The sequence below is a fragment of the Urtica dioica genome, chromosome 11, assembly GCF_054948205.1.
Source record: "Urtica dioica subsp. dioica isolate 48M chromosome 11, U.dioica_male_clone48M_v1_H2, whole genome shotgun sequence".
Classification (NCBI taxonomy): Eukaryota; Viridiplantae; Streptophyta; class Magnoliopsida; order Rosales; family Urticaceae; genus Urtica; species Urtica dioica.
In genome coordinates, this window is record NC_142766.1 from 13,432,672 (window position 1) to 13,455,303 (window position 22,632).

Sequence of the window (22,632 nt, forward strand, 5' to 3'; positions counted from 1 at the left end):
AGCTTTAGTTTGGGCGAGGATCTGGCGTCGGACCTTGTACGCGGAGCTTGAGCGAGGGTTTCTGAGTTTGGATGAAGGAGACGAGATTTACAGCAGAGAGAGAGAAAGTGTTTCAGAGTTAAATGTCCATGTCATGTCATTTTTCTATTAAATCTCAATATTAAATCTTCATTAAAGGAGTTTGTGTGAGATTGTAAGAAAAATTGTGGTTGATGATAATAATTATTACAAAATAGTCTTTCGATAAGATTTATTAGTATATTTAGCTAAATTATGTTTTTAGTGGAAAATGAAAAAAATATATGATGAAATGATAATGAGACAATTTCTCAAAATTTGCAACATATATGGGCCCACAATTTGTTGAGCCCAAGAAACAGTAACTATAAATACGTAACCGATTACTCCTTGTTTCGCTCATCGCCTTCATGATCTGTGAATTCTTGCGCAAGTAAAGAGAGAAAATCGCTCAGAGGGATGTAGCGAGAAAGAGAGGTCGAGCAAGAAAGAAATAGAGAGAGAATCGAAGAGGAATAAGCTGTTCAAGATAAGGAAGAAGCTCATCTTTGAGGTAAGGAAACTTCAAAGTCCTTTTTCCTTTGTTGAATCCGAATTGATGTTTTAATTTGGGGCTTTTGGATTCCGAGTTTGGACCTTGAAATTTAGAGTTTGATTCTTGGATATTTTCCGTGATTTCATTGTTCTTTATGGTTGAATTATTGAAAGTCTTGATTAGGTACGAATTTCATAAATTGAACTGCACAGTCTGGGAAAACGAATGTTTACGGTCTACTATTGAATTAATTATGATTTTTTTAAAACAGTGATTCAAAGATGTAACTGGAAACGTTGTATTTGGATTTGTCTAGCTCGAGTTGTGATAAATTCTATAGGTGTTCGAATCTGCTGTTCTGAATTGAGCTGGTAGTTAAGATGTGAATAACTTTGTGTCGAAGTTTTGTGGCGGTCGCGGCTCTCGGGCGACTCGGGGGTCGTGACAGAACTCCTTTACTAATATTATCAAATGGATCACTTAATTTCGTTTCATATACTTATTTTGACGATCCTTGGCATCTCTGGACTAATCTTGCACTTTTTCTCGTATTGATTGATATTTTCTCAGAGAAAAATCAAGCTATGAAAGATTCAATGAGTGAGAACGCGTGCCGGTTGTGTGGAGTAGAGAAGCTCACCTTTGAACCCCCACCCATTTATTGCTCTCATTGTGGATCGCGTATCAAACGGAATGCTATGTATTATTCTATGGGAGCTGGTGATACACGGCACTGCTTTTGCATTCCTTGTTACGACGAAGCTCGCGGGGATACAATAGATGTCGATGGCATTATCATTCCTAAACACAGGCTAGAAAAGAAGAAAAATGACAATGAGACTGAGGAATGGGTGTGTATTTATTTATTTATTTATTATTATTATTATTATTGGGAATTATATTATAATTTTTCCCCTCAAATGTTGTATTTCAGTGGGTCCAGTGTGACAAATGTGAAGCTTGGCAGCATCAAATCTGTACTTTATTTAATGGCCGTGTTGAACAAAGTGTATACATGTGTCCTAATTGCCAGCTAAACGACCCCTTGCCACAGAAGGCTGTTCTTGGCGCTAGGGATTTGCCAAGAACTATCCTCAGTGACTTCTTAGAACAACGATTGTTCAAGAAATTAATGCAAGAGAGGGTGGAAAGGGCAAAAGAGCAATTAAAAAGCTATGATCAGGTACTTAGTCATTTCATTTGATGTTATACATACATGCTCGCTGGATTCGGGTTCGTTTGTTCGAAGATTTGTAAAGCTCTATGTCACACATGAATTTGCAACCACGTGAATAAAATCTCCAACAAAAAAACAACAGTAAACGGGAATGCTATTCAATATCAATTTGACGCTCATAGTTTTTTTCAATTACTTCTATCAGGTTCCTGGAGTAGAAGGGCTTGTAATAAGAGTTGTTTCATCGGCTGACAAAAAATTAGAAGTGAAGCAGAAATTTTTGGAAATATTTCAGGGTGAAAATTATCCGACTAACTTCCCTTATAAATCTAAGGTTAGGAAAATTTTTATTGTGATTTTGTTTATCTTGAATACTTGAATGTTTTGGGCAACTCTAACCTTAAAAAAAAAAAAAAAATCAAGGTCATAGTAGTGTTTCAGAAGATTGAAGGTGTAGAAGTATGCCTTTTTGGCATATACGCTCAAGAGTTCGGATCTGAAGCTCAATTTCCGAACCAGCGCCGTGTTTATCTTGCATATCTGGACTTTGTTCCGTATTTCAGTCCCAAAATTAAGACTGTGGATGGAGAGGATCTTAGTACGTTTGTGTATCATGAAATATTGGTAAGTGATTTCGCCACTCACAAATATCTGCATAATCTGAATTTTCTGCTGAAGCTCATGGCCATCACACATTTCCAGATTGGATATCTTGAATATTGCAAGAAGCGGGGTTTTACAAGTTGTTCAATATGGGCATGTCTTGCGCCTGAGGGCGAAGATTATATATTTTACCGTCCTCGAGGAATTCAGGACACACCAAAGTCCTACGATCTTCGTAAGTGGTAAGTCTTGACATTTCCAAGAGGATCTTTAATTAATGTTAGGGCATGAAATCATTTTCATTTTAATTCCTGGTATTGTGTTTACTCTAATTATAGGTACTTGACAATGCTTGGAAAAGCTGCAAAGGAGAACGTTGTGGTCAATGTCACCAATCTATATGATCAGTTCTTCGTGTCTGCTCTTGAATGCAATGCCAAAATTACGGCTGCTAGGTTGCCATATTTTGATGAGGACTATTTTCCTGGTGCTGCAGAGGATTTAATATACCAGAAAAAGAGACGATCTGGTCAGTCTGATCTTCCTCTGGACCCAGATGATCTGTTGATGCAGAACGTAAATCTCAATCTCCATTGTTACACTAAGAGTATTTATACTTTTCTTAAAAGGCAATATATTTCCTAGGTTGTGATTCTTTTGTTGAACCCGTGTGGCACTAAATGCTTGGTTCTTCTTCTACAGCTTGGTGAAACCATCAAACCCGTGAAGGAGGATTACATAATGGTTCATCTGCAACATGCATGTAGTCACTGCTGTACTCTTATGGTGTCTGGAAATCGTTGGGTTTGCGACCATTGCCAAAATTTTCAGCTTTGTGATACGTAAGGACTCATCCTCTAGTTTGTACGGGTTTCAGCTAGCTAGAGTAATTAACATTTTTCTTTTTTCTTAAAAATGTGGCTCATCTTGGTCCGTGCCTACATCTGGCCAAGGCTTTTATAAATCATTAGAACAGAAGTTTTATTTGCCAATTTTATTTTATCTATTCTACAGCTGCTACTACAAACTTTCAAGTTGTATAAATAGTTTCATAATTTCTAACCGAATAGAATTATTCACGTCTCTCGTATATTTGAAGTTGCATTTCGGTTCCTTTTATGCTTTGTTCTGCTAATAAAAAATGCTATGGTGATGGCAGGTGCTATGAGATAGAGCTGAAACGGGAAGGAGGAGAAAAACACCCTGTCAATCAGAGGGATGAACACACATTTCATCAAGTACACTTTTTGCACCCTTTAAGTCTTCTTCACCACAGTTCCTTAATTTCTTATGGGCAGTTTTTAGTAGTAAAAAAAGAGCCCGTTCATAATTTCATAAAACTTTACTGCAGGTGGCAATTAGCGACGTGCCAGTTGACACAAAGGACAAAGACGAGATTATAGAGAGCGAATTTTTCGACTCCAGATATTCATTTTTGTCTCTTTGCCAGGGGAATCACTATCAGTTTGATACCCTAAGGCGAGCCAAACATTCATCGATGATGATCATTTACCATCTTCACAATCCTACAGCTCCTGCATATGTGACGACTTGCAATATTTGCAATCTGGATATTGAAAATGGCCAAGAATGGCATTGTGTTGTTTGCCCCGCCTATGATGTGTGCAACACTTGTCATCAGAAAGACGGGACCGATGAGCATCCCCATGAGTTGACAAATCAACCAATCACGGATTCCAATGCACAAACTCAAGAGGGCAGGCAAATGCGAATTCAGCAGGTGCTTTAACTTGTGCTTTGATTCGTATAGTTTATTCCCAGATATGATTGCTTCTTCTGCTTGCCTAGAATATTAAAATGAACCCGGGATCTCGATCTCGTGATTCTTCCTTTGTAGAACCCACTCGATATCGCTGCCTTGTTTAGGGTCGTTTTGACCTATTTATGAAGTAGGTCAAATTACAAGCGGGCCGGGGCCAATAATTAAAAGCTAGACATTACAGATAAATAAAATGTAACTACCCACGGCCCATCCTCGAGACCGACGTTACGGATCTGTCGATGGTAGATTTTTCCATTAGTAGCATCTGTAACAAATAGATGTCACATCTTGTTTGCTTATTTTATATGTTCCTTCACTTCTGCAGATTGAAATCTCGTAAATGATATTTCCAAATTTGAAAGAAAAAGAAATACTATTCATCTTTTAATTTTAGGAAGAAAAGAAGGAAAAAAAAAAACCATTCTTCCCTTATGTGAAGAAAATAAATTTCACGGTGTTTATCGTTAAGAAATCAAGTAAACTCCGGGCGTGCAAAAACTTATTCTCGCCAGTTCATTGCCTTGTTTTCCTCTACTCTCAATTTATCATATTACTACTTTGCGTGGTTGACTTTTGGATCTGACAATCATTGGTTGTATACCTCTGTTTCTTTTGTGGTGAAATGTTGGAATTCATTCATAAGTCTCCAAATTCGTGTGTCCCTGAATTAAACGTGTCAAAATGTGATTCAACGATGCAGCTGAGGAAAATGCTCAATGATTTAGTGCATGCATCGCAGTGTCGTTCTGCTGTGTGTCACTACCCTAAATGCCGCAAGGCCAAGGGACTTTACCGTCACGGCATCCAATGCAAAACACGTGCTTCCGGAGGCTGTATTCTCTGCAAGAGGATGTGGTATCTCCTCCAACTTCACGCCCGCTCTTGCCACCAATCACCATGCCATGTCCCGCGTTGCAGGTTCTCTCTCTCTCTCTCTCTCTCTCTCTCTCTTGATGGGCGTGCCATGTAGCAAAATCTTTTTTTATTTTTATTCGTTCATGTGCAGGGATCTTTGTGAGCATATGGGGAAGCTGAAGGAGGAGCATAACTCACGGAGAAGAGCTGCGGCTATGCAGCGCAGAGCTTCGAGGCTTATCGAAACCATTCGTGGGGACGCCATTGTTTCACACGTGTGAATATGGATGACGGCTTTGACTCGTTTTTTTTTTTTTTTTTTTTTTTAAAGGTTTTAATTAGACTAGAGTAGAGAGGTGAAGAGAATAAATGATTCACATTAAGTTTAGGTAAGTAAATTTTTAACAAAACTCTACAGAGATTTAGAGAAACTGTACTACTACATAGAGCTACATAGTAGTTTTTATATAATTTATTCTCCTTTTTATGGTATTTAGTATAATTAAAAAGAAATTACAAATTTATATGTCAAAATTATATTTTTCTCTTTGAAAGTAAGTAATAAATGGCTCTACTAGAGAGTAGATGTGAGAGTAAAGTGTATATAGCTCTACAAAACAAATACGATCATTAGAGTCGCTTTCAGCTCTCGTATGTGTCACTATTTTGTGTGATATTTGTTTGATTCAGGTGAGAAGAAAAAACCTCTTCACGTTGATAAACCTAACGGAGACCTGGTTGTTAATTCGTACGACAATATGGAGGACTATTTATTTCCTCCCACTTTGAGCTTTGGACACCATTTTCATACTAAATCGACTAACTTGATCTCTCGTTTTTAACGAGGATTAATATGCATTATTATTCTTGCTAAACCATTGATGTGAACCTTTTAATTTATTCCTTCTACTTTCCATCATTGTAAACAATTATTTTTCTCCATAATTACCTACCATATGATAATTGAAAGCAAGTACACTGATGCTCAATGGATAAAATATATAATATAATATAAATTTGACAATTATCTAAGAGTCACTTAATTATTAGGAAGGTCACACACACACTACACTTGTACCATGTTCATACTATCATGCCCTTGACACTCCGCCTCATTGCCTTGTCTCCCCTTTATGGTGGCCGGAAATCCGTTGACGGCTTCAGAAACTCCTCATTGTCTTGCGCTCTTCACCGCCGCCACGATCGACTCTGCCGCTCCTCTTCGAAGACTGCTTCAAATTTTGTGTCCGATTCCTCGAGGATGGAAGATGAGAATGCTATGATTATGATCCTCGTCCCTCTCCTCGGCAGCGGCGACGAGGTCCAAGGCCTCATGGAAAAAGTCTCTCCGGGAAAGAATGACTATGGCGATGAGATGTTGTTACTCAGATTCATTGACCTAATAGTCCAAGAGCAGTACTAACATTGTAAATCAACTAATATTTACTCCATTCATTACCCAAACCGTTGCAGAAATAGTCTACTTTTGTTATCCAAAAAATCGTTTAACCAATTCATGATACTGTGGAATTCATGAAAAAAGACGGTATACTTGATGTGGAATTTAAGAAAACTTTTAACTGATACATGTGGAATTCAGTATACTTCATGTGAAATTCCGAAAATTGCTTAATCAATTCGTTAACCGCAAAATTGAAAGGAAAAAAAAAAGTCTATTTATTTTGGAATTCAGATTAACGTTTATTCAATTCATTAACAAATAAAAAAAATGTTTACTAAAGAGTTTGAAAGCAGATAAATGTTTATCGAGTCCAATAACCAAAAAAATCCAGAAGAAATGACCGGAGAAGAAATACAAAGAGAATCGAAGAAGAAGAAATTCAAAGAGAATCATGAATCGAAGAATAAGAAGTACGAAGAGAATTTAAGAATTACAAATCCTTGACGAAGCGAATCAGAGTATTGGAGAATTAGGAATCGACGACATGCATTGGAGTGTGAAAATTATCGATTGATAGAGGAGAGAGAAAGTGTTTTGGGGAAAATGGGGAAGACTCAAGAGGATAAAAAAGATACACAAGTGACAATAGTTCTTAGATAACCAAACTCAAGTGACAATTTTGAGATTGGTTTAAAAAAAAGCGACTGTGCTTATTACGCCACCATAAAAGTTAGTTTTATACAGAAAAACACTACCTTAATTCTCGCCTTTGCTGCATTTCATTTACTATATTTTGTTGGACTTTAATTTAAATTTTAGGAAAAAGAAAGGGAAAAAAGACACTCATTTGTGCCAAATCTTTTAAGTATATGCTAAAAATCGAGTCTGATAGCATTTTACTTGGGCTAATAGACCTCCATTCACAAACAAAATGTACAAGTAGCTTGAATTGAGCTCGTCACGTTCATAAAAAAAAATGAAGTTTCATAAAGGAATACCAAAAATATTATCTGTGATCTTAAAACTCTTATATCCTAAACAAGTTCAGAAAGATACTCGTTAATTCCGACCAATATAGTGATGCCATTTACAATACACTGTAACTGGGTTATATCTCTTACAAAAGTGTAATAGCCTCTTTCCATGTCATTCATTCTGTTCAGTGGGTCAGACCACTGTGAAAGCCGACTGCAAGGTGGACGTAAACCGAGACGCGATCGTCTGGGTCGCAAATTGTTGGATCTGCTTCTTAGCATCTGAGACAGAAGAAACATTTGGGTCAAATAATGCAATACTGAATCATAAACAGAATAAACACTGATGAAGGAAATTATGTATCGAGAAATTCAAATAAATTAGTGGCAGACCTTTGCGGCATTTGGTGAAGCCCACGATATTTGCGACACTGAGGGTCAAACAAACACCGACGACGAGGAGGTAATCTGCTTGGAACCTTATGAGAGAAAATATTCCAAGAACAAGCCATGCAACAGCCTATATCGAGCATGAGGAAAAACGACCTCAGATTATTAACAGCCAAATAATTAGGTCATAATACTGTATCACTTAGACTCGAGAATGTTTTTACTATTTATTCGATGTCTTGTTTTGTTTCCATGAACAAAGTGTACAATTCCATAGGCACTATTTTATTTATATATCTCCCACATTTCACTTACCGTGATGTAAAGCGTCCACCAAAATAGCCATGAATCTTTCTTGTTCATCCGGGCCAGCGACTATATCAAAACCAAGGTTCAGTTTGCGTGAAACTCGAATGGTAAAAATATTTAGAAAATTAAGCACAGCCCTTTCGAATTTCAGGCAATACGAACCTCTTGGTCGAGACATTCGAATTTCCACACACTCTCACCGAGGTCATTTATTTCATTCCACCACCTCAGCCCAACCAAAATACGACCACTCACATTCTTCACAACCCAAAAGTCAAGGGCAGCGAGAAGCACAGTCACCACAAAAATGATAACAAAGCTATCGAAAAAAAGAGCAGAAAGTATGTAAAAAGCCAGCGCCGTGGCCTGCAGAGAAACAAGCAACACAATTTAATGAAAAGACCCCGAAATCAGAAAATGGACAAAAAAAAAGTTATAAAGACATATTATACCTTGAAAATAACATGAAAGAAGCATGTTCTTGGATTGGCATAGTTCTCCGGTGCAGGCTGCACAGAAGATTTACTCACTATAAGAACCCAAATCGAAAATCCTCATGTTCAAGAATCACGATCGAACAAGAATCGACAATTACCAGAACCCAAATCGGAAATCCTCATGTTCAAGAACAAGACCATTTCATTTCCTCATTTTTTTCCCCAGCAACTAACAAACGGACATTATATAACTAAATACACAAATTTTATCAATCCAGATCCCAACTGAACCTATGAATTTAAGCTTATTTGAGCTTTGTTTGTCTTATATTTTCAAAACCATACACCCATAGAAATCCCTAAACCTAGGCAAACGATTCAGCTGAAACAAAACATCACACCATAGAAACCAGTAAATCGAAAAATGCAAATAGCACAGCACATCAATGCAAATAACTAGCATTGCATCTGAAATCTTTCGCACAATTATGCACAAGATTCAACATGATTTCTTTCATTCTTTTTCCACCAACCAAGCAAACAGTCGACTAAGCGTATCTTTGAACAATCAAATTGCAAAATCTCCAGATCCATTATACAAAAAATTCCGCGTCAAATATCTTAAACCCTAAGCGATCACAAAGATAAAGCGTTGGAACTTGAAAGGACAAGTCTCGGGCAAAACCGCGAAGATGGCGGGACCGAGTCGACTCACCTGGTTGAGATCCATAGCCGAGATGAGAGAGCTGAGACTTGGTGATCAGAGAGATCCGAGAGCTTCGTGGGTGAAATCAATGACTCGGTTATGGAGAAATAGCATTTACCTCTCTCTATCTCTGTCTGAAGATGAATTGGCTAAACGACCTGTTTATTATGTTCTCTTCTTCCCATAGTTGTCGTCGTCGTCGATCCAAAGAACTATTTAGATATTGCAAAAAACACCCTTAATTTTGTACAAGGGTGTGGCATAAATCGAAAAATCATAAATTATATGTTTTTTAGACCGGTACTCTAGTATTTTACTCCAATTCAGACGCAGTATGTTTCTTAAACCGGTCTTAAGTGATCCATAATTATAAAGAAATAGATAATTATAAGACATTTAAAGTAAATCATTTGGGTTGAATGTATCGATAAATAGAAATTTTACTATAATATTAAAATAATTTTTTTTCAGCCATTCGGTTGTTAAGTTTGTACAAAAAAAAAAAAAAAAATATTCAGAACGGTTTAAATTGGACCGGAATAACTCAAAAACAATTTGGTCTAGTGTGATTTAATTTCTTAAATATCTGATCCGGTCTTAAATTTTCTAACCGATTAACACAATTTGGTCCGACTTATGCGATGCGGGTAAGTAAGTGTTGGAGTTGGAGTGTAGTGTATACCATAATTACAAAAGCGTAAGGTATATATAAGAGTTGATAATTGATTATAGCCAAGCGAAAGAGAGGTGAGAAGCGAGCGTTGTGAACTGTGTGTGGGGTCATCGTCTTATCCGCATATGAATGAACGAAATATAGGCATTGGAATCCAAACACTTTCCAAGTCCCAAGTCCCAACCCAGAAAAAGCTTTAGTCTTAGAATTAACAAGGAAGGCTAAGAAGAGAGAGATATGGCAAAGTTGGTGGTCTTGCCTCAGCAGCAACACATTCGCAACAAACAACCCTCTCTTTCTCTCTCTCTCTTCCCTTCTTCTCTCTCCGACTTCAATGGCACCAGACTTCACTCCCAGCTCCACGTAACTCATAAACACATTCTCTGCTTCTTCTTTTTTGTTGGTTTATGAAAAGAACTCGTATGATAAACACGTTCTCTGTTTTTTTTTTTTTTTTTTTTTTTTTGGTTGTGTAGTTCAAGAGAAGAGTGTCACAGGCAAAAGCAGGGCTGCAAATTGAAGCTTCAAGTGCAAAGAAGGTCCTCATAATGGGCGGTACTAGATTCATTGGTATCTTCTTGTCAAGACTTCTCGTCAAAGAAGGCCATCAGGTATATTTTTTTCACATTTATATCTTCATTTTCATGTCAATCTCTTAGCATTTTTTACTTTTTTTTTTTTAAGGTGACTTTGTTTACTAGAGGAAAAGCACCGATCAGCCAGCAACTTCCGGGCGAATCAGAATCTGATTACAACGAATTCGCTTCCAAGGTTTGCATTACATTGCTTTGATCATCTAATTTTCGCTCCTCTCAACACTCTTTTCTTGATTTTTTTTTGTGCAGATATTGCATCTGAAAGGAGACAGGAAAGACTTCGATTTCGTGAAATCAAGCCTCTCCGCCGAAGGCTTCGACGTTGTTTACGACATTAACGGTCTGTTATTTTTTTTTTCTTTTGCAAACCCTAGAACATTACTCATGAACATGAACATCGATTTCGCCGAACCGAAACGAACGTAACGCACTTTGATTTTCCGGCGAGTAATTCAGGTCGCGAGGCCGATGAAGTTTCTCCGATACTAGAAGCCCTTCCCAACCTAGAACAGTAAGCAAAATCTCCAACCATAAGGAAAACAATTTCAACAGAGTAAATTCGAGTAACAGAATATTCATCACACTTTCTCTCTCAGGTACATTTACTGTTCTTCAGCCGGAGTGTATCTGAAATCCGATCTACTTCCTCACTGCGAGGTCAGTCATAGTCTCGCCGGAAAAAAAAAGAGCTATTTATTTACATGATCTCGGTGTTGATGATTTGGACGGTTGTGATTGAAAACAGGTTGACGCGGTGGACCCGAAGAGCAGGCACAAGGGAAAGCTTGAGACGGAGAGCCTTCTTGCGTCGAGCGGAGTGAACTGGACTTCACTGAGGCCCGTTTACATTTACGGCCCGTTAAACTACAACCCCGTCGAAGAGTGGTTCTTCCACAGGCTCAAAGCCGGCCGACCCATTCCCGTCCCCAACTCCGGCGTTCAAATTACTCAGCTCGGTCACGTTAAGGTTAATTTCGTTTTACCAACCTATTTTAATCATGGCTGTCATCGTTCGATTTTTGCGGGAATGTAGGGTTGTCGATGGAAATACCGTACCGTCGCGAATTCTAGAGAAATTTTCAAATGCCGATTTGAAATTTTGAGCAAATAAAATGAGCTATTTGTTAATTGATGAAATTGAAAAGATGGGCTTCATAGTCAATCATACTATGTTCATACCCTTCGAAGCATTGCAAGTTTTTTGCGAGCTAATCGCTTACCAAGAGTTGAGGTTAGTTGGTATAACGACTGTTGTCGATAGAAATACCGTACCGTAGGGAATTTTAGAAAGAAAAAAAAAATCAAATGCCGATTTGAAATTTTCGTAGTTCTGTTTTCACCGAATTTCACTATAAATTTTGGACACCGGCAAATAAAATTTTGACCGCGTATTGGCGAAAATCGATTGCATTTTGTAAAACTTAGACAAAATTTACGTTTGGCGTTTGCAGGATTTGGCGACGGCGTTCATTCGGGTTCTCGGCAACGAAAAGGCGAGCAAGCAAGTGTTCAACATCTCCGGGGAGAGATATGTGACATTTGATGGCTTAGCGAGAGCTTGCGCCAAGGTAAATATAAATAAATAAATAAAACTATAAATGTTTATTACTAGTTTATTTGTTGAACTACCTTGTTTATTTTGTTAGGCCGGAGGATTTCCCGAGCCTGAGATCGTTCACTACAACCCGAAAGAATACGATTTCGGCAAAAAGAAGGCATTTCCTTTCCGTGACCAGGTACCGCATTAATTATTGTCACATTAAAACTTGTTGCATCAACAGTGATATCATACTTCATTTTTTTTTCGAAAATTTCTAATATGGACAAATTTGCGACATTTCGTAGCATTTCTTCACGTCGATCGAAAAGGCGAAGAGCGTTCTCGGATTAAAACCGGATTTCGACCTCGTGGAAGGTTTGACCGACTCCTACAACCTTGACTTTGGCAGAGGCACATTCAGGAAAGAGGCCGATTTCTCGACGGACGACATTATCCTCGGAAAGAGCCTTGTCAATGCCTAATTACTTTTTTTTTTAGTGTTAATTTATGTTGCATCTTCTTCTCTCATTTTTTTACCAGTTTTCCTCGTCATGGTTACCGTATTATTATTTTTCAGATTAAATAATTCATATATGCAAGCAAGCAATAAATCATGTTAGTCTGATACGTTTATAAAATAATAATAATAATAATAATAAAAATGTTATTTCTATGTGGTCCTCGTTAAGACTGAATTGACAAGGGAGTTTAATTTATCCTTATATCTTTTCCTAAGGTCCACAAGTATAAATTCATAGGAAGCTTCATATGTCTTCAAAATAGTAACATCATAAGGTCTGATCAAGCAGGTATTACCGGTACTAAACTAATTTAATTTGTTCACGCCGTACTTGCCATGAATTTGCTCTTTTGATTTTTCGTTTGGTTGAATTACAAGTCACTAAGGGTCAGATTTCCATGATATATTACCAGGAAAATGACAGACGACAGAATATCATAGTTGATATTCCTTTGCTCGAGTAGATTGTATTTGTATTTTTAAGTACTCTTTTAGAGATGATCCTGAAGAGTATGAATGACTTGGTCGTTTCTCCTCAATAAAAGTCTTCTAAGGCATGTGGTTAATTTGGGCCCAAAATATCGCCTAACTCCGGCCCATATACATATAGGGGATATAACATAGCTAACTCAAATGAGGCACAGACTTCCCTAAACGACTCACATTGTGAAATATTTTTTCGAATCCTCACGAGCTAAATATCCTGAAAAAAAATGTCCTTAAGATTATAATTAATATCTACATAAACCCTTCCTCGTTTCCTCTATCATTGCCGGAAGATAAGAATGAGACGAAGTTAAGTTTGAAGTAAGGACATAACTACACATGCACACAAAAATTGAGAATTGTCAATAGAACTGAGAAGCGAATTATTATAAAAACAAATTTGAAAACGAAACAACCCTAGTAAATTTCAATGTGCATATATCGGAGAAGAAATCATTTTTATAGGGTCGATTTTGAACATTAATTAGAATAACACTCTTATCATCAATTAAATTAATATAAATTTTTTGTAAAATTACTCTCCTATCCATGTTGTGAATTTGACTAATTTCCATTTCATATAAGTCTTTGTTGGAGCTTTTCAAATTTACTTCGTCGGAGCATGTTCATAGGGTTTGTCTAGTAACAAACAATATGTTCTAGAGATCGGTAAAGTTTTCAACGGTTTGTAGGTCGGAAAACCATTGAAAGTAAAGTTGTCCAAATTTTCATTAAAAAAAGTGGTTTTAGAATATCGATAGTTATGCGGTATATTTGGAATTCCTACCCTTAAAACCAAAAAGATCAGAGGAATAGTGACTGTAGTTAAAATGAGACTCGCCTAAATTTCACAAATAATTAAGAAAATTAGATAACAATTTTCATTTTAAGCATTTTTATCACTATATTTATGCCAATATCATCATAAATTTGAATATACCATTATCATATCATCTGACGATATAATCATCATAGGTTTAAATATTTTCATGACTCCAAATGAAATTAAATGGTAGTTTTTGTTTATATCTTATTTATTGGTTATATGTTGATCCAATTCCAAGTTAAATGATTGAAAAAGGAAGATTGAAGTTCCACATAATTTTATTAGCAATATATTATAGTAACATTATTTCAATATATGTATATATATATATATATATATATATATACATATATTGAAATAATGTTAGTATAATTATTTGACGAAATATCAGTTTATGCTTACTAGATAGGTGACATGCATAACATGGCCGGCCTGTCCTATAGGCAACATAGGCGACCGTATAAGGCCTCAGCATTTTGAAAGAAAAAAAAAGGCCTCGTAAAAAGTCTCAAATTTCTAGCTAAGTTCTTTTTAATCGTCTTCATTTGGTTATACATTCAAATGTGTCAGTATAAAATACCAAATTACAGGACATGAGCTGATTCTTTTAATATTATATACATAGGCAATACCGATTATGATTTTTACGATGGGTTTGTATTACATTGTGTGGTAGTGAGTTTATAAGTATGGGTATATTTTTTTTTTAAATTTATTAAGAGTAAATTATTATTATTGTTTTATGAGAAATGATGATTGACGATTATATTTTTTCTGTTTTTATTTATATGGGTTGTAAATTTTTTCTTTTACATAAAGAGGTCTCACTTTAATTATTGCTTAAAGCCACAATTAATGTCGGCCTCCATGCATAGTGAAGATTTTATATGAAGTTGTATCTACACATCAAATAAAAGGGGAAAACGTAAGTTTGCGAGAATGTGCGTAAGCCTAGTTGCGATGGGCGATAGGCTATTAACGGATTTATCCTCAAGAAAATCTATCATAGAGAGAAAAATAAACTAATGTGTATAGATGAGACACAGAGATTTTCAAATTTGCATAATGTGTATAGATGAGACACATAGATTTTCAAATATATCATCTTTCCGTTTATATAATAGTAGCCATCAAATTTGTTACTTCGAAACGATCCTTTGACGGTAACTATCGTGTGCGTACACTTATTTTCTTTCATACTACATTTTTTATTTATTTATAAATTTACTAAATTTTTTCGTCAACTTCTCTGATATTTAAGATTTTACTCGGCTATGAGCTCGACAATTCTCATTTGCCTAGTTATTGTCATTGAAATGTCTGCTGAAACCTTCTGGTCATTGTGATCAGATATTTTTTTTTAAATATCAATATATATATATATATATATTTATACTCAAATATTTGATGCCCTTAATTGACGGGAAATTTCTATGAATCTTCGGTCCGATAAGGAAAGAAAAAGCTACCAAATCCCAAAATTTAAATAGTACAAGATTTCCGAGACAAAAGAGAGTACGCCAGAACATACTCAAATCTTATTATCTTGTCTAAATTTGGATTCATGTGCCCAAGTTGCAATAGAAAATGTAGGTTCACAGTTCACTATCACTACTGAAAGATAAATTCCAAACACTAATCTTAGTTTAAAGGCAAAATATCAACAGTATCCTTATGTTTCATCGAAATCCACGATTTATATTTTTAGTTTCCAGAAATATCATACAAATTCCCTCAGTTTAATACAATTGACATATATCTCTCTTACAAATATGTTATATTATAAATATCACAATTTTCGCTTATTTTTTACCAAAACAAAAAATTTGAACTCTCCAAAATACCCTTAATGAAATAATTTTTTATTTTCTATTCTATATATAAAAATTTAAGTAAAAAATTTCTTTATAAAAAGTTAAGGATTTTTTTATAAATAGAGATTTTGATTTTTTTTTTTTTAATAAAAAGGTAAATAAATATTTATTCTATTAAGGGTATTTTGGGGAGTTCAAAATATTTTTTGTAAAAAATAAACGAAAATGGTGATATTTGTAATATAACATATTTTTAGGGGAGGTTATGTCATTTATATTAAACTCAAGAGATATGTCTGATATTTTTAAAAATCGAAAAGATAAATCTCGAATTGCGATTAAACATATTTTCCCTAGTTTAAATGGTCGGCTCTTTAGTCAAAAGTCAAAAGTATTATCTTTCATTTAATTAATGTTCCCGTATACACACTAAAATGACCCGTAATCTTACCAAATCAACCAACATTTAATAAACAAACAAAGAAATTCATCGTGGGAAATGACGTTTTTATACGGAGCCAACGAAAATAACTATATTAGCTCCCCCGCGGGAAAAACAAACAACAAGTTGGAAGAAATACAACTATGCCACGTGATTTCTTCAGATAATGACACTTGGCTCCCGAAGAATCGACACGCAATACTGTGGGACCCACATGTGACCACAGTGCTGCTACGTATCTCCTTTGCGTGGGTTCAATCGGTGGGTCCCACTTCATATCTTGTAAATTAATGTGATAATAATTACTGACACGCCACGTGTACCAAGCAATGGAGTACGTGACCCCAATCCGTGTGGGTTTCGTGTCTCTTGTTTTAATTTTGGGATTGGGCTTTCGTCAAATCTGGTAGTAGGCCCAGGTCGGTGTGGATTTGGCGGTGGTAGTTAAATTGTGACCGAGATTTTACTTTATTTTTTCTAATCTAAAATAAAGGGACATTTATTTATCAAAACTTTTAACTTTATTAAAAAAAAAATCGCAGCTCTTATTTCTTTATTATCACTTATAAATTTGATATCGTTCTTACGTTTTTCTTTAGTATTTTTAATGCTGTCGTGGTGGTGATCAAGATCGTTGGATCCATAAGCTCAATCAATTCGACACATGGATTTTTCCTTGAGTAGATATTGTGTCTCTTTCGTAAAAAAATAAAAATAAATCAGGCATACATATTTCATTTTTAAATTTTATTCATTTATGTATTCATTTTTGTGTGCTGTATATAACATTAAAAATTTTAGATGGTAATACCGCCATTTCCTATAAAAAAAAAAAAAAAAAAAAAGTCTAACTCAATTTTAACCAAATCTTTCGTAAATGTTCTTAAATATATGTTAAACTCGATTTTTGAAAATAGAAGCTTTATTTCATAAAATAAAATAAAAAACTCAGATTCTAAGTATAATCCAAACATCCATGAAAAAAATATTAATTTGGCCAATACCTCCGTCGAGACCTAATAAAGTTTTTTTTTTTTTTTCTTTCTTCTTACAAAAAACGTTGTTGAAGAAATTATTATCTTCTAACCTTGAATTTTGGGACGTATTAATTTTTTTTAGTGCATCACTTCCCGTTTGAAAATTAGTCTCAATAAAACTAAATCTAACAATGAAGATTTTTCGTTGTCCAATTACAATGGTAGCTATCAAAATACTCATAATAACAAAAAATATCTCTTAGTGTAAAATTATAAAATAATTTTTTTTTGTTAAACCGGAGTCAAATTTATTTGTTTGAGTAATTGGAAGCATAATGTTTTCGAGCTTATACACTTACATACTCATTCTTTTTCGGCAGCTATCACGTGTCTTTCCGTCTAAATTTAACAGTTTGATAATATAGTGCAACGACAAGTTATTAGGTATTTATATCCCCATTTTATTAATATATATATATATATATATATATATATATGTGTGTGTGTGTGTGTGTGTGTGTGTGTGTGACTATATGTCATCTGAATATCTTGACTTTATAATGCTAGCCAAATGACTTATTTAACTGATCGGATGCGAGAATCAAAACCATAACAACGTACAAAAAATGGAGAGATATTTTGGAAAATTTCAAGTAGGCTTAGTCCTACATTGATGTCTTGGTAGTTCTCATGCGACACTTTTGGTTGGTCTAGTCGGTCAATTAAGTTATTGTGTGTGTGTGTGTGTTTTTTTTTTTTGTATTTTGTATTTTGCTCAGTAGTAACATGGAATGAAAAAAAAAACAATACACCTAGACTACACATAGACTTATCCTATCACTCCCCTCAATTTGAGCGTCTCTAAGCTCTTCACTCCGAGTTTCGATCACCAGTCAAGGAATTGACCACTTATAACAGTCTTAGTTAGCACATCAGCAACTTGAGCAGTGGCAGGGATGTGTCTGACATCGACCTCTTTCTTGGCTATTTTCTCACGAAAAAAGAATAAATCAACTTCAATGTGCTTCGACCTCGAGTGCAAAATAAGATTAGCAGAAAGTAACACCGGGCTCAAGTTGTCACACCAAATAACTGGCGTTCGAGTGAGTGGAAATTTGAGCTCAGAGATAAGATACTTTAGCCAAGTCAATTCAGCGAAGGGTGAAATCGGTTCGATTCGATTCGGTTCGGTTCGGTTTTGGACTGATTTGAAAATCGAAACAGAATTTTTGGTTTTGAATATTTTGGACCAATGACCAAACCGAATTGGTCCAAAACAAAAAATCGGTTAACCGAAAATTCGGTTAACCAGTATTGTAAAACTGATAACCAGTTCTATAACCGTTTTAAAACTGGTTAACCAGTTCTGAAACCGGTTAACCGAAAAATCAGTTAACCAATTTCATAATTGGATGACCAAATTTTGAATTTCATTTTTTCTACCTGTTTAGCAGTTTAAATCTCTTCAAAATCAACAAATTCGGTTATCTGGTTCAAATCAGTTATCCGGTTTTAAAACTGGTTATCCGTTTTATAAAAAAAAATTGTTAAATAACCGATAACCGAATTTTCGGATACTCAAAACCGATAACTGATCACGTTTTATAAATCGGATCGGTTAACCGAACCGAATTTTCGGTTTGATGACGTGGCACCGAATATTGTTCCGGATCGGTTCGGTTATCGGTTTACATTATGTTGCTTTTTCGATTGACAGGTGATGAGATTATCACCTAAGAAGATACACAGCCTAACGTTGACCTTCTATAATCATGGTCATCTCTCTAATCAACATCGCAAAAAGCTGTAAGATTGAGATCCTTGCTGTTGTCAATGGTGCCCACAAGAAGAGTAGTAGTGTATATTTATGTACATTTGATGTCATATAGTCTTACGAAGACTCTTACTTGTAATTGCTTATTCTTTAATAATAAAGTTGAAATGTTCATTCATTCTTTCTTTGTTTGAAGCTTTATGATAAAACCTTAGTCTTTTAATCCATAAACATGTTGTCAATGGTGCCCACAAGAAGAGTAGTAGTGTCTATTTATGTACATTTGATGTCATATAGTCTTACGAAGACTCTTGCTTGAAATTGCTTATTCATTAATAAAAAGTTGAAACGTTCATTCAATCTTCCTTGTCTGAAGCTTTATGATAAAACCATAGTCTTTTAGTCCATAAACAAACTTAACAACTTACGAAGAGACAAATGTAGATTTGCATGAACAAACTCTTCGTAGTTTGCTTAAAACGATATATTCGCAATCTTAGGGTCAAAGGACTATTGACCTCAGTATGATTGTTAGAAGAATCTATGATGTCTGGTTATGAGGCATTGAGAGTTGGAGACTCTATAGTTCTTCTAGGTATCTTCCGAAGGTACTGAATTGACCAGTGCACTTCTAGAGACAATATAAGAACAAACCATTTAACCTCTTATGTCTCGAAGTCACTATGTATGAATTGCATCATGCTTACCTTAATCCTGAAATGAGACATGCCATTTCACACCTTAGTATTCTCATTTGAGAAAGTCAGAGTTCGGACTCACTATGTCATTCCGAACAGGGCCTATTGGTGAAATACTAAGTTGTGAGTATGTCATGAGTAACTTTGTGAAGTTCTCATAGATATGGAATTCATGTACAAGATTGCTGAAATGCAATGTATGTCACCTCATGCTTTGTTCCTTGGAGTGTGAATAAATGAACTGGCCAGTGTCCAAATTGAGTCCTGACTCTTTTGGATGAAACAATGTGACTTGTTAGCTCCTCGTCAATACATTGTTTCTAACTTATTCACAAGCGACAAAAGGAGTTGAGGAAATAACAGCTAGAAGGGTAAAATGGTAATTTAGTAAATCCCGACTAGCTGATGACATTCATGAAGGGTAAACATAGATAATATTCAGTGGATCCGCTCATCATAATTAGGTCGAATTCTTGAGTAGAAAATAAATTCATTTGAACCGAGAGATTTTCAGTGTCAGCTCTTTAGTGGAGTCAGTTGGCATTAAGCTAAACTTGGAAAAGGTTTGTGAACTTTTGAGTCCAAGTGTTTAGCTAAAGCTTTGTTCATTTGGGTCCATGAGGTCACTGTCACGAATCACATCGATAGAAATAGTTAAACTGGAAGCTAAGCCAAAACAAGAACGAAAATAGTTAAAAGGATATTTTTGTCTTTTGAGACAAACGATGAAATGAATGTCAATAAATTTTTGACAAGGTCATTTTGTGACATGTTTCACTCGGCCATGACTTGATCATTGGGCCTTGTGAATTAATTTCGTTTCATGAGAATTTTATTGAAAATTCTTAATGGGCCTTTCTCATGTTGTCATGAACAAATGGAAAAGCTTCTAGAAGCCTTTTCTAGAAGGCCTTGGGCGCCCAACATACCCAACCAAGAGAGAATATTTTGTGCATAAATGTATTTAGATACTTGCCAAAAGAAAAAGAGGAAACAAATTGCATAAGGATGCATATAGAATTTCGGCCATAAGAGTAAAAGGCAAGCCAAGGAACAAAAAAGGAAACAAATCCTAGCCTTCTAGAAGGCTGCCTTGGGCGCCTAAGAGGAATGGGAAATAAGGGTTATTTTGCTCATGAATATGTGATATTCTATAGAAGAGGAAACTACCTTATTGAAGGTGAGATCTCTCCTATAAATAGGAGCCTCATTTCCTCACAATTCATTCATCCAAGTTTAAGAGATTTGAGAGACTCTCTCTCTAGAACTTGTGGCCGAAATCCTCTCTCTCTCTCTCTAGTTTATTTACGATTTTTTTTCTTGTCTTGGCACCTAGGTCCTCACTCGACCTAGTGTTTAGCTCTGCGACTTCGAGACTCGTTCTTAAGTCGTAGTGTTTAAAAGTGCCCACTCACTGATTCCTTCTTTTCGAGTGATTTAGTGATAGAAACTATCGTGGTTGCCCGAGTTCCCGAGGAAAGAAAGAGAGACGTGCTGCGAGGGGAGACGAGCGTTGCAACTTTCCAAAAGCTTCTACAAGGTTCAAGCTTCAAGAAAGGTTAGTAACTTTAATAGCTCATATTAGTTTTTATTTACATGTACATGCTCTTGTCTAGGTTAGTAAAAACTAGTTTTACTTAAAAAGAAAATTTTTAAAATTCCGCCGCTTAACGAAGCGTTAAACTTTTTCTCAAACCCTAGATCGATTCCAACAAAACAAACTTAACAACTTACGAAGAGACAAATGTAGATTTGCATGAACAAACTCTTCGTAGTTTGGTTAAAACGATATATTCGCAATCTAAGGGTCAAAGGACTATTGACCTCAGTATGATTGTTAGAAGAATCTATGATGTCTGGTTATGAGGCATTGAGAGTTGGAGACTCTATAGTTCTTCTAGGTATCTTCCGAAGGTACTGAATTGACCAGTGCACTTCTAGAGATAAGATAAGAACAAACCATTTAACCTCTTATGTCTCGAAGTCACTACGTATGAATTGCATCATGCTTACCTTAATCCTGAAATGAGACATGCCATTTCACACCTTAGTATTCTCATTTGAGAAAGTCAGAGTTCGGACTCACTATGTCATTCCGAACAGGGCCTATTGGTGAAGTACTAAGTTGTGAGTATGTCATGAGTAACTTTGTGAAGTTCTCATAGATATGGAATTCATGTACAAGATTGCTGAAATGCAATGTATGTCACATCATGCTTTGTTCCTTGAAGTGTGAATAAATGAACTGGCCAGTGTCCAAATTGAGTCCTGACTCTTTTGGATGAAACAATGTGACTTGTTAGCTCCTCGTCAATACATTGTTTCTAACTTATTCACAAGCGACAAAGGAGTTGAGGAAATAACAGCTAGAAGGGTAAAATGGTAATTTAGTAAATCCCGACTAGCTGATGACATTCATGAAGGGTAAACATAGATAATATTTAGTGGATCCGCTCATTATAATTAGGTGAATTCTTGAGTAGAAAATTAATTAATTTGAACCGAGAGATTTTCAGTGTCAACTCTTTAGTGGAGTCAGTTGGCACTAAGCTAAACTTGGAAAAGGTTTGTGAACTTTTGAGTCCAAGTGTTTAGCTCAAACTTTGTTCATTTGGGTCCATGAGGTCACTGTCACGAATCACATCGATAGGAATAGTTAAACTGGAAGCTAAGTCAAAACAAGAACGAAAATTGTCAAAAGGGTATTTTTGTCTTTTGAGACATAGGATGAAATGGATGTCAATAAATTTTGACAAGTTCATTTGATGACTTAATGTCACTCGGCCATATTGAAATAATTGGGCCTGGTGAATTAATTTCATTTCATAAGAATTTTATTGAAAATTCTTAATGGACATTTTTCATGTTGTCATGAACAAATGGAAAAGCTTCTAGAAGCCTTTTCTAGAAGGCTATAGGCGCCCAACATACCCAAAAGATAGAGAGAATATTTTGTGCATAAATGTATGAAGATACTTGCCAAAAGAAAAAGATGAAATAAATTTCCTCTAAGGGAAATAAGAGGTAGACGCCCAAGTTGAGAAAAAAGCAAGGCAAGGAACAAAAAAGGAAACAAATCCAAGGCTTAATGAAGCCT

At 35.6% G+C, this 22,632-nt stretch overlaps 3 protein-coding genes across 4 annotated transcripts; 2 read left to right on the top strand and 1 right to left on the bottom strand.

The window, feature by feature from the left end:
- The first annotated feature begins 385 nt into the window (after positions 1–385).
- Positions 386–5,608, top strand: LOC149381395 (histone acetyltransferase HAC1-like). 2 transcript variants are annotated; one of them, XM_089630316.1, is made up of 12 exons: positions 386–571; positions 1,124–1,404; positions 1,488–1,736; positions 1,936–2,064; positions 2,154–2,354; positions 2,433–2,575; positions 2,672–2,909; positions 3,036–3,175; positions 3,493–3,571; positions 3,685–4,074; positions 4,817–5,034; positions 5,123–5,608. In XM_089630316.1, the coding sequence occupies exons 2-12, from the start codon at positions 1,138–1,140 to the stop codon at positions 5,250–5,252; spliced, it is 2,184 nt and encodes a 727-aa protein (XP_089486442.1). In that variant the 5' UTR covers positions 386–571; positions 1,124–1,137; the 3' UTR covers positions 5,253–5,608. The 2 variants fall into 2 exon arrangements, with proteins under 2 accessions (XP_089486442.1, XP_089486443.1); XM_089630317.1 differs by having other exon boundaries at positions 4,856–5,034.
- Positions 5,609–7,292: 1,684 nt separating this feature from the next.
- LOC149381396 (golgi apparatus membrane protein-like protein ECHIDNA protein) lies at positions 7,293–9,393 on the bottom strand. Its single transcript, XM_089629788.1, has 6 exons — positions 9,199–9,393; positions 8,499–8,555; positions 8,209–8,412; positions 8,053–8,112; positions 7,741–7,867; positions 7,293–7,629 (listed from the first exon to the last, which is right to left on the bottom strand). The coding sequence occupies exons 1-6, from the start codon at positions 9,211–9,213 to the stop codon at positions 7,541–7,543; spliced, it is 552 nt and encodes a 183-aa protein (XP_089485914.1). The 5' UTR covers positions 9,214–9,393; the 3' UTR covers positions 7,293–7,540.
- A 527-nt stretch (positions 9,394–9,920) lies between these two features.
- On the top strand, positions 9,921–12,644 carry CRB (chloroplast RNA binding protein). Its single transcript, XM_089601690.1, has 10 exons — positions 9,921–10,225; positions 10,339–10,473; positions 10,547–10,633; positions 10,708–10,798; positions 10,915–10,969; positions 11,055–11,115; positions 11,204–11,425; positions 11,910–12,026; positions 12,105–12,194; positions 12,304–12,644. The coding sequence occupies exons 1-10, from the start codon at positions 10,100–10,102 to the stop codon at positions 12,478–12,480; spliced, it is 1,161 nt and encodes a 386-aa protein (XP_089457816.1). The 5' UTR covers positions 9,921–10,099; the 3' UTR covers positions 12,481–12,644.
- Positions 12,645–22,632: the final 9,988 nt, after the last annotated feature.